The sequence below is a fragment of the Osmerus eperlanus genome, chromosome 24 (genome assembly GCF_963692335.1).
Source record: "Osmerus eperlanus chromosome 24, fOsmEpe2.1, whole genome shotgun sequence".
Classification (NCBI taxonomy): Eukaryota; Metazoa; Chordata; class Actinopteri; order Osmeriformes; family Osmeridae; genus Osmerus; species Osmerus eperlanus.
In genome coordinates, this window is record NC_085041.1 from 3,128,679 (window position 1) to 3,140,639 (window position 11,961).

At 45.9% G+C, this 11,961-nt stretch overlaps 1 protein-coding gene across 1 annotated transcript in view; it reads right to left on the minus strand.

The window, feature by feature from the left end:
- Nucleotides 1-5,458, minus strand: part of dlg1a (discs large MAGUK scaffold protein 1a) — a 59,762-nt gene extending 54,304 nt beyond the window's left edge. Inside the window, exons 1-3 of the mRNA XM_062450104.1 lie at nt 4,916-5,458; nt 4,448-4,579; nt 1,782-2,038 (exon numbers count right to left, since the gene is read on the minus strand). Coding sequence (XP_062306088.1) covers nt 1,782-2,038; nt 4,448-4,579; nt 4,916-4,934 — 408 coding nt within the window. The 5' untranslated portion in view covers nt 4,935-5,458. The remainder of the gene's footprint in view (nt 1-1,781; nt 2,039-4,447; nt 4,580-4,915) is intronic.
- Between the last annotated feature and the right edge of the window lie 6,503 nt (nt 5,459-11,961).

The window sequence follows — 11,961 nt, forward strand, 5'->3', positions numbered from 1 at the left end:
GGTAACGATACAGATGCAGTCCATTCTCCCGAGCACCGTCGCAGCCTCAGTCCTCTACTCAGCATCTCATTGTCATCCACGGCACCTCTGAGTTCACGAGCGGCAAAAACAACCTCTAGACAGCGCGTGGGAAACAACGCATCTGCAGCAGCAGTGGCTAATACCACGCAGCGCGAGACGCAAAGTAGATGAAGAGGTCAATCAGGCATCCTATAATTTAATCGGTGGATAGCGGGAGTGAATTGAATTCCTCCATTCACTTACGCTGTCGTTGTTGCACCCGGTGAGTCGCAGCGCGCCCAGAGACCCAATGAGCGTAAATCCAGGATGGGTAGAGAGCGGTAGGCGACAAGGTGTGGATTCGCTTTACACACCCCTGTCCAACCATATCAACTTTTTTACGGGAAAGGGGGCAGGCACGCCATTTCAACAACCCTATACCAACAAAAACTGCACTCTGCAAGCATGGGTGGATTAACGAACGAGTCAACCGGCCCAGGGGGACCCTAAGCAAGAGCCTCTGCATGAAATCGCTGGACATCCTTTTGACTGTGCGACAAGAAATGCAGTCATGTCGCACAGTCAAAAGGCTGTGTCGTTCATGTCAATCACAAAGCGCCAAAAGTTCTACTGAAAAACTGAAGAAACATCCATCAGATTAATGAGTATAGAAACTGGTCTATAGAGGGCGCTATTTTTGTGAGGCCAGGATGTTGCAGGCAAGGGATGCAGATATTTTACTCAAGAGTTGAAGTATCCAAAATCGGTATGCACGTTATCCAGCCTCTAAGAGACAGAGGGATTGGTGGCAAGGCTGTATTTCTAACAAATGATCCGTTTTAGATGCAACCACTTGCCCAATGGCCAAGTGGTTGATAATGGTTTGTATTCCCCACCCACATTACATATTTACTGTTTTGCATGCAAGCTGTTCTCCACTATATCGCAAACGTGAGAGAAATGGAGAACATCTAGACTGCATGCTTGCCCTGCATCATAGAACCGCATCTAGACTGCATGCTTGCCCTGCATCATAGAACCGCATCATGTACTTGTACCCTGCCGCGGACAATCGTAGGACAATGCCAGAATAATGTCTGGAAAATACTGTTGCGTTTGTTTTGACATTAAATCTGTGTCGTTCCTGTCTTATAGCCTGTCTTATAGCCTGTCTTACAGCCTGTCTTACCGCCTGTCTTACCGCCTGTCTACCCGCTTGTTTTACAGCCTGTCTTACAGCCTGTCTTACAGCCTGCCTTACCGCTTGTTTTACAGCCATGCCAGAGTAGTGGAGAGAGCAGGGTGAGAGGCTGAAGAGACTGACCGAGAACGAGACCGTCATCTCTGAAATGGAATCGTTTCAGGATAAGAACACTGGTAAGGAGGATCTTTTGGCATCTCTCGATTCAACAGCCGACAAGCAGACTTCAGAGTTTCAGGCTCCAAGGTGAACTACAGGCTGGGATTAAGAAAGAGTGAGTCTGGTTTCCCTCCATGCTGGGATACTTCTGAACGTTGGATTAAAGCAAGATGGTTTTGCTAATGCATGTTTTAGACGCTTTTATCTACGCATGGAACGGTATTTTTACATATGGTCACATAATACGACTTCCATCTCACCAACTACCTGCTGTCCTAAACCTAAAAGCTTTGCCTCATTGAGGCTGGTACATAGACCGTCTATGCTGAACAACTAAAAGCTGAACTTCGCTTGGTAGTCTCTCCATTGGGTGACAGAGAGGGCGGGCGGGTGACCAGTACTGGTGAGTAACCAGACTCACCTCTGCGCTAGGAGCAAGGCTGCTGGAAGTGCTGGGTGAGGTGACTGCGGTGCTGGGGAGGCTGGAGGTGGGGGCATCTGGCACGTCAACAAGGGGGCCTGGGGCAATAGGCTCCTCTGGAGGTGCAGCAGGCTGTGGTTGGAAGGTAGGGGAGTCCAGTAGAGGTGCTGCTTGGTGGACACCTGGTTCTGGTTTCTGGGCAGGGTCTCCACATGTCTGGCTGTCCAATAAGGTCACTTCGTAATACTCTTGGATATCTGGGAGAAGTCAGAAGGAGAGGCATAGTTAGATTCTAGTGAGATTCTAGTCTGGTGTAAATATGACAACCTGAACTACATGGTTATACCTGGTGCTTGACCACAGGTGAAACTGAAGTATATTTTGGTATGGGAGAGGACAGCAGCAGACAGGGGGGGGGGGGGGGGGTCTGAGGCTTGAGTATTCAGGCCACACTTCCCCAGACAAGCTAGGACCTTGTTGCAGTCAGACGGCCCTGCCCTACAGTATACTATACAGCCAGGCTATATATAGGCTGGGGAGGAGAGAACTAGGGCAGGGTACCCTGGTGTGACTCACAAGCACGTGCACACACACACACCGACGCACTCGCTCACACACACAAACCCACAGGAGAGGGCTCGATGGGAGAATTGCGTTATGATGCAAGTTTAGTTGGAGTACTAGTCAAGTCGTGTTGTACACCTTCTAGTGATCGTATACAGGCACTGAAGCTGTGTAAATGTACATCTAAGGCAGAAATATCTGGCTGTCTGTCTGTCTGTGTATCTATCTGTCTGTCTGTCTGTGTGTGTGTGTGTGTGTGTGTGTGTGTGTGTGTGTGTGTGTGTGTGTGTGTGTGTGTGTGTGTGTGTGTGTGTGTGCGTGTGTGTGTGTGTGTGTGTGTGTGTGTGTGTGTATGTATGTATGTATGTCTGTCTGTGTCTGTCTGTCTGCGGCTCTATTACATTAAGAACCGGGTATTGTATGAAGTTGAAACACAGCAGGTGTGTGGCTCATAACTGAAGGGTGTGCAGTGGTATGCGTGATGTTTGGTGGAACGATTTGCGAGAATTTAAAATCATTCACCGAATTTGAACGTGTTCGTTTGCGCCACCGTGTTCAACGTTCTCTCCGGCCTCAAAGGATCTTTTCTGACCAGTAGGTGGTGCTCTTTGTAAACAAACAAATTGGTCTCACTTTCGTTACCCCTACAATCCCCACTCTCTTTGTATTATAAAGTGAAAGACGTGTAGATGAGTCCGTCAGACAAGATACAGAACATACAAGTACAAGACTACACAGGTCGGCAATGTGCTGCCAACAACACCTTTGATCTACCATATTAACAAATACAGTCAATGTATTGTATCCCACTAGTTTGTTTCATTGGTATTTTATTCTAATCTGGGGTGTGGTATTAGTAGTTCATAGTGGTGTTCAAAGGGACGTTGATTGACAGATTATTCTCCACCCTCCTCCCTTCACAAATAATGTTCAGACATCTCTGGCCTGTGCAGTGACCGCCTAGTGTTTTATTTTTTTCACAGCTTTCCCGGTGAGGACAGCTATAAACTGTCTGTCTGTGTGTGTGTGTCTGCGCATGTCTGTCTGTGCGTCACATGTCTTAAAAGCATTCAACAGCAAGTACACCTGGGTTTTACATTTTTACATGGCCTGGCCTGCCTACCTCTAATCTCACCTATACAGGTGTGCATATGTGTTTACAGCAGAACTGCCCACAGTAATAGACTTGTCCTAGCTGTAGTAGACCAAACATGGGCTAGGCCCGTGGCCAGCCACAGGGGATTACCCTGGGAGTAATCAGGGCCGACTATGCAGGGATTACACCTCTGACTCCCATCATCCATATCTGACTTAGACACAACCAGATTACAACTTGCCACGCAGGTCCTGACTGAAAATTACAACCACGGGATGGAAGGGGGTTTGTTTGTGCACCATGCGTATGTGTTTGGGATTTCTACCGAACTTTCCTTCAACATAGTATTCAGACAAACGGTCCCGTTAAGGGGCCAGCCGTTATTAAACAGAGCAGGACGTTCTCTCATTCTGTCTCTGTCTCTCTCTGTCTTCTTTTCCCTATCCCTTTTTTAAAAACAGAGATGTAACTCAGAAAGCTCAGACAGATTCCTGGTAGGGGGCCAGACCGGCGAAGAAAATCCACTCTTAGGTCAACTCTACAACACAGTGAGGAGGAGAGTCACGGCAGTAAAATATTGCTCACACCAAAACCGCCACCACTCTTAGGATTCCTGCCACTTTACGTTGCTGAGGGGTTGTGTAGGCTGTTTAAGTCAGACTTTATTGTGAAAGTTGTAGAGTGCAATTAGTGATTTATAACTAACTATTAACGTCAATTTCCATCGCTAGAAAGGAAACCAAGACAATAGAGTAACACAACATTTTAAATGGGTAAATGGAGAAGCACTGTGAGATCAGAATGCTTAGGGGTGAGGGAGTGGTAAGAGAAACAGAACCAACCTGTTTATGTGGCTGTCTGTATGAAGGAATAGATGACAAAACACCCAAAAGTAGCTGAGGGCGTGTTGGTAACTGACTGCTGAGAAACTAGTACGGTCAGAGTTTCATGGAAATAAAAGAAGTTTTGAAAAGGCTTTACAAGTGGAAATACTGTACCAACCTACCTATCAAAGCGAGGAAAAGGTCACTCTGAAAGACACTGATGACTTTCTCTATTGAGTGGCTGAGTCGAACGTCTTCAGTCTGGTCAAGTTTAGCTCGATATTCCTCCAAGACCCGGAGGGCTCTATGAGCATCTGTTAAGAACACAACCACAATGTCAAATCACAACACATGAATGAATGAACAAATGATTGTTGATGTAGGACACTCATAATTAAGATAATTCAGGTTAATACAACATTCGTTAAATTGACATGCTGGTTGTGTTTCATGATTAGCGTTACAGGTGGAATATAGGCACGTGCAAACATTGAGGCACACGCAGATAACGCACGAGTCATAAAATGTTTCGCGAGATTGTTGACAGGCAACACTTCTACAGATTAAAGCCTCAACAAAGCCTTATTTATATATGCGGAAACTAAGACACAGTCGTATATCTTGACCAAAAACAGTTGACGTCCCCTCACCTTTCTTTTTCAGCGGCATGGCACATGAAGCTGCACGTCCAACGAAAAGTGTCAGCACTGGCTGACAGTTCAGCGCTGCTGGTTGTTGTGTGTGACACACTCCTTTGATGTCCTACAGATGATCCGGGAAAATAGTTCGCACCGATCTCACAACATATCCTTCGTAACAAAAACAAAAACGAAATGCTATATACAGTGGGCTCGACTTGCAAATGCAACTGCGGTCGAATGGCACAACGGAACTCCTATCTCACTCAACACGAAGAGCAAAGAGGATGATATTGACCGTGGGGAAAACGCCGATGTTGCCACCTTTTGATGCTGGTGATCCCACTCAATGACCGACACAATCCTATCCAATTGACAGTCTGTACAAGCTGCAAGAGGGGGATTCCTAAATCAGTATGTGACACGGTTGCCTGGGTCCCGGTATACCGTGTTTGAAAACCTTCCTGACAGACTTACGAAACTTTTAGGCTCTGACATATCACAGACCTCTCTAGCCGCAAAATATGAAAGTAAAGATTGATTCTCCTGGAAATGTAGTAGGCCTATTGTCCATTTGCAGTAGGTTATGACATGTTCTTACATGACTACATAAGTGTTGTCGTCAGTCTCTCTTCTGCTTTTTCTATGCTCAATGTCCACAAATTCTTCTTTCCTTGGGTCCTTTTTCAGTGGCTCGCTCCACTTTGAACTCTGGTTAAAGCTAATCCTACCTGCCATGTCAGTTGGAGCATGGAAGGTGTTTGAAGAGATTATACTTGGGATTCAGGGAATTGTAATCTTATCTGAGAGAAACAACGGATTAATGCTAATCCACACCTGATTAAAGCAAGAGGGGCTGCGAGGACAAAGCTATAGAGCAATAAGTGCCTTTGCCTGTCATGCAGGCACATGAAGATCGAAATATTCGACCACAGATCTCAAACCAGACCTTGTAAGTATAGTCCTCTGGAAGAGGATCACCCTGGGATCACCCTGATGTGACTGTAGACACATCAATGTGGTCAAGGGAGATCTAAGTCTCAAACACAAACCATTGGGCACGTCCCTGAGATCCACTGGTCCCTACAACCTACGTTTTGCTGGTTTGCTAACATGGTTGTTTTATGCACTGCTTCTTCCTGGAAGCTGCTTTTGGGCTCTGTGATTGCATTGTGATGTTAAGCAACATCTTTGTTCTCGGAACAAACAGATACCTATTTCAGGGCTGTCTCAGACCTGAAATAGGTATCTGAAATAGTTTTCTTGTAGTTCTGAAACCCTAGGTTTTTGTCCCAGATCTCTCTCTGTAGGCTATTATAGATAGTCCTTCTCCCTCTGTACCTTGCTTTTGCGCTCACCCTTCTTTAAGGCAGGCTGGCAACACAGCTGTGTCCCAGATTGAATGCACTGTACGTGTGTGTGATCCGAGAGCAAAACAGTGGCAACAGCCGTATGAACGTGACATCATTCTTATGGTATAGTGAGTGCTATTGATTCCAAACGAGCATTCATGCATCATAAAGACCCCCACTACTGTATGCAGATCGACTCTGTGAGACCGTATCTCCCCTGTGCCCACAATGTAGATCTTTGTGTCTCCATAGCAGACAGCCGGCCCACTGTGTGTGTCCAGTTCATTAAGGCGGACAGCAGATTGGCTGAGACCCTGTCTGTTAACAGAGCGAAGGCACAACATACGCCACGGCTAACACAAGCTAACACCGACCATCCCTACTGCTCGAGCAGGGATTCAAACTCATGTTTCACATCTAATTGAAAGTAGATGTTTACAGTAAATCTTCTGAAGAAACATGACTGAAACTGATTAAACTAACTGACTTAACTGTCTAAACTAACTAGCCTATTTAAACTAATTAACTTGATTACCAACGTAACTAAATTATTGACTTAACTAATAAACCTACTCTGTTATTCTGGTACATAAACTAAACACCAAATTGAGTTTCAAAGGTCCTTGTTTATGACTGCCCATGGTCTCAAAAGGCTGTAGGCTGAACTGGTGCTGAAGGGTGTGGGTACATAGAAGGCATCATACAGGTCATGAAAATGACTGTTTTGGTGCATTATGGCACACTAATGGATTGTTGCCATGACAGTACATTGATTAATGGATTGATTCGGGAGTCAGATGGCTGAGCGGTGAGGGAGTCGGGCTAGTAATCTGAAGGTTGCCAGTTCGATTCCCGGCCGTGTCAATTGACGTTGTGTCCTTGGGCAAGGCACTTCACCCTACTTGCTTCGGGGGGAATGTCCCTGTACTTACTGTAAGTCGCTCTGGATAAGAGCGTCTGCTAAATGACTAAATGTAAATGTGATTTGATGGCTTGGTGGTGGTCTCCATCTATCTCTGGTATCCCCTCACAGACACACATACACAAAAACACATTGTAATTTCCGTGGGCATTACAGTATCGTTGTCCTCCATTGTTGGTTCTAGTCCCCACCAGCAGGCTGGGTCTTGTGAGAATGGGAATGCCAGGCACCAGATACTACTGCCACCACAACACCCACCACTGTCCTGGGAACAGAGGCCTCTGTCATCCTGGGCCAGAAGACTGACAAGCCACTCGCTCACTCAGCTGACCTGGGACCAGCCAGCATGCCGACGACTGATGTCATTGTAGTGGAGGCGACATCATTGAGTGTCATTGTTTTTCGTATCTGAGGAATGACACTGGGTAGACAGGAAGTGACTGTCGCGTAAGGGCAGGCCTCGGTTGTAGTTTAGATGTAAAGAACGGCTGTTCAGGTACTTTGTTTCCTCGTTTATGCCTAAGTCACTGTTGCCTAAGTCTCCTTGTTCACGTCCCACTTGCCGTCCTCGATTGACGTCAGCTTCCTTCCCACTCTAATTTTCCGTCTAAAATCCTCCTCCACTCCATTTACATGGCTCTGTTTGGCACATAACAGACCGGGAAGCCCTTCTTGAAGACAACAGAGGACTTAGACAATACATTTACATTACATTTATTCATTTAGCAGACGCTTTTATCCAAAGCGACTTCCAAGAGAGAGCTTTACAAAGTGCATAGGTCACTGATCATAACAACGAGATAGCCACAAAACATTGCGAGTAGCCAAAACATGAAGCACACATTGTGAACAACCAAAATAAGTGCCAAAGGGAAGAACCATAAGAGCATGTAGTTAAACAAGTTACAATTAAACAACATGAACTGCTATAAGTGCAAGTGTACCTGTGGAAAAAAGCAAGCAACAATAATAAAAAACAATATATCACAGCGAGTACAAAAATTTAAGTCAGTTACCACTAACCACAAGAGCAACAAGTCTCTAAGCAAGAGTCATTGTGATCCTTGAGGAAACTAACATCGGGTCAAGCGAACCATTCCTAAGTACCGTTGTACTCCCGGAACAAGTGCGTCTTGAGCCTTTTCTTGAAGGTGGAGAGACAGTCAGTGTCTCTAATGGAGGTGGGGAGTTGATTCCACCACTGGGGGGCCAGACAGGAGAAGAGCTTGTGTTGGGACCGGGCGGTCTTGAGCGGTGGGACCACCAGGCGGTTGTCTGAAGAAGACCGTAGGTGACGGGTGGGGGTGTAAGGCTGCAGGAGAGACTTGATGTAGACGGGTGCAGTCCCGTTCACTGCTCGGAAGGTCAATACCAGGGTCTTGAATCTGATACGGGCCATGATAGGTAGCCAGTGGAGAGAGATGAGGAGCGGGGTAACATGGGAGCGTCTGGGTAGATTGTAGACCAGGCGGGCCGCTGCGTTCTGAATCCTCTGAAGGGGGCGGGTTGCACATGCTGGGAGACCAGCGAGCAGCGAGTTGCAATAGTCCAACTTGGAGAGGACAAGTGCTTGGACTAGCAGCTGGGTGGAGTGCTCAGACAGGTATCTCCTGATCTTCCGGATGTTGTAGAGGGTGAATCTACACGACCGGGAGACCGCAGCAATGTGGGCCGTGAGGGAGAGCTCGTCGTCCATGGTAACCCCAAGGTTCCTGGCAGAGGATGAAGGGGTCACCGTCGCAGATCCCAGGGTGATTGAGAGATCGTGGGAGATGGAGGGTTTAGCCGGGATGATGAGAAGTTCTGTTTTGGCGAGGTTCAGCTGGAGGTGGTGCTCGGTCATCCAGGCGAAGATGTCTGTGAGGCAGGCCTCAATCCAGGCAACAATAAGACAAGCTGTTTGATTTACTACCGAGTTTGGAGCTCAGCCTTTCCACAAACACACACTCCAAAACACACACACGCATCTGCAGTTACACACACACACACACACTCACTTGGACAAACGTGCACGCGCATACACTCGAACATCACAGCCACGAGGACGATTATAATTTCTCTCTCGCCAAGCCCAGTCGTCAAACATTAGACGAAGGCGTGGGATTTGAACCTGTCGGCACAGGATTTCCCGTTCACTTTCTCAGCCACGCGGACACTCAAGATCCCAGGTGTGAACCGTGAGGTCTGTCGCGGGTGTACCCGGCAGAGCGCAAACACCTGACCTGATCACAAACGCCGGAGCTCCGGGTTATCACGGCAGCCGTTTCCAACCCTGTGTTTCCCTCCACAGCTGTGGACACAACCCTGCCGGTGTGCCCTGCTTGCCCTCCTCCGCGTCATTCATCGTTTTTTAATATGTCGCTTCTCATAAGCTTGAGAGGACTTTACAAAGGGGACCATATGGTGAGATTATGACACATTGTTGAGACTTGACTCTCAGTCCCAGAAGAGAGGATGATGAGGATTGGGAACATACTGAGTAGCTACAGCACGATGTACATTTACAATGAGAGGTTCACACCTTGTATCCTAATTGGATTTGTATTTTACCTGTGTGTGTGTGTGTGTGACTGTGTATTTGTGTGTGTGCTGTGTAGGACTGTGTTTGTGTGCAGGATAAGCAGGGATGTCTGGGATCTTTTGACACTGAGCTGATCATGCCTGCAGAGACAGGTCAGAGAGGAGTGGGTGCTGTAAAAAATCTGAGTGGGAGTGGTTAGATTTCTTCCTAAAATGGAAAGTCGTTTATTCTTTCTTTCTTTAGAATTTTTTTCTATAAGCAATTCCCCAGGCTGCATTAGTGGTGGCACAAGATCAGAAGCGATTTTTTCTTTGAATTAAAAAAAGTTTTGGGGGGGACACCCAATTAAACTGAACCAGGATAGAAATGACTAAGACACACACATGCTCACTCATGTGAGTGCACACACACACACACACAAACACACACACCCACACACACACACACACACTCGAGGAGGTAATGTGCTGCCTCCTACTGGCAGACTGTTGACCTAGTTGTAATCGGAATCATGGAGGACGTCTTTCAAATAAGAACCGTACAGGGTAGGAAAAATCTGAGATTTCTTAAAAAAGAAAACAAATAAAATAAAAAGTTACAAAAAGTTTAGAAAGGTTAAAAATATATATATTTTAAAAGGTTTTGAAAAGAAAGATTTGGAAAAACTGTACATGCAGCACACTACACACTGGGGAGCGACGTGCATGCATGGTTTGTACGCGTGTTTGTATGTACGTGTGTGTGTGCTTGCATATGTGTGTTTGTTACGTTACCTCAGCACACCTTATGAAGTGGCCCAACCTGCCAGTCAGCTTCTGAATAAAGAACCAACCCCTCCTGGAAGCAATGCCTCATTCTTTACATTTAGTCATTTAGCAGACACTCTTATCCAGAGCGACTTACACTAAGTACAGGGACATTCCCCCCCAAGGCAAGTAAGGTGAAGTGTCTTGCCCAAGTACACAACGTAATTTCGCACGGCCAGGAATCAAACCGGCAACCTTCTGATTAATAGCCCTATTCCCTAACCGCTCAGCCATCTGACCCTCTTTCACTCCTCAACTCTGATTCAAGTAGCTCTGTATATCCAGCAGTGCAGTTGAGTGTATGATTTAACCTTGCACAAAGTTTATTGAGATATACAGTGCCTTGTTTTACTAAAGTCGGGATTCAGTCCGAATGATTTCATTACGAGCTACTCACCGTCACCCTCAGTTACAACCATCAAATGAACAGCAGGGACTTGGTGTTCTGTGACCACTTCTACAACAGTGATTGTGTGACTGCCCAGGGGGTGGGGCTAAGGTGATTGACAGCTGAAATGAACGGTGGAACTCAAACTCAAAAACACAATATTATCCTGTAATACTTCCTCGTTAGAAGGCAGAAGAAGGCTGCAGCTAAGAGCTGATTGGAAGATAAGATCACAGCTGCACTTATCAATAGTTAAAGAACATTTTCTTACATTCAAGGATAAAACGTGCAAAAAGGCAAAAGTATTATGCAGAAATCCCAAAACACACATTCATACCAGGTGATACCAGAATATCTGTTGAGTTGATAATCATAAGCGGGTAGAATGAAATGACTGAAAATCAAATTGACTCCTGGTACAGTGCTAAATTGAATGCATTATTGTACAGACTGTACTGTACTGCCTGTTAGTGTGCTGTTTCACTTGGTTGACTGTTCTGTGTGTTTCATTCAGGAGGAAGTGACGTCACCAGATTTTGGAGGAGTTGTAACTGTCAAACTGTGGAGACTTCCCTTTCTTTCTTCACCTAGAAAACACCATCTGGAACAAACTGTTAGACTCCACATACAGGCTTAACCTCATGTTAATGCTCTGCTTCGCTTCCTGTCAACCTTCCAATACAATTCACTAGAGCAGTAAATCATAAAGTTTTTTATATTTTCCTTTAAAAAGCAGAAAATATCGTTACGTAACCCATTTGATACTGAAAGGATCCCCCGGCATGATACATTGAGTTAGAATGTTTAGTTTCTTGCTGTATGTACCTATGATGAACACTAGATGGCAGTATAGTTGTATGAAACACCACGTGAGGTTGTCGGTCACTGTCTGGAATTGTCGAAGGTCTCGTCTTCAAAATCCTTTGCCCTTCTCCAAAGAGAGAGGGAGAGAAACAGAAAGAAATAGATCTACTGAGAAAGGGAGGGATAGAGAGATAAAAACAGAGAGAGAGAGAGAGAGAAAGAGAGAGAGAGAGAGAGAGAGAGAGAGAGAGAGAGAGAGAGAGAG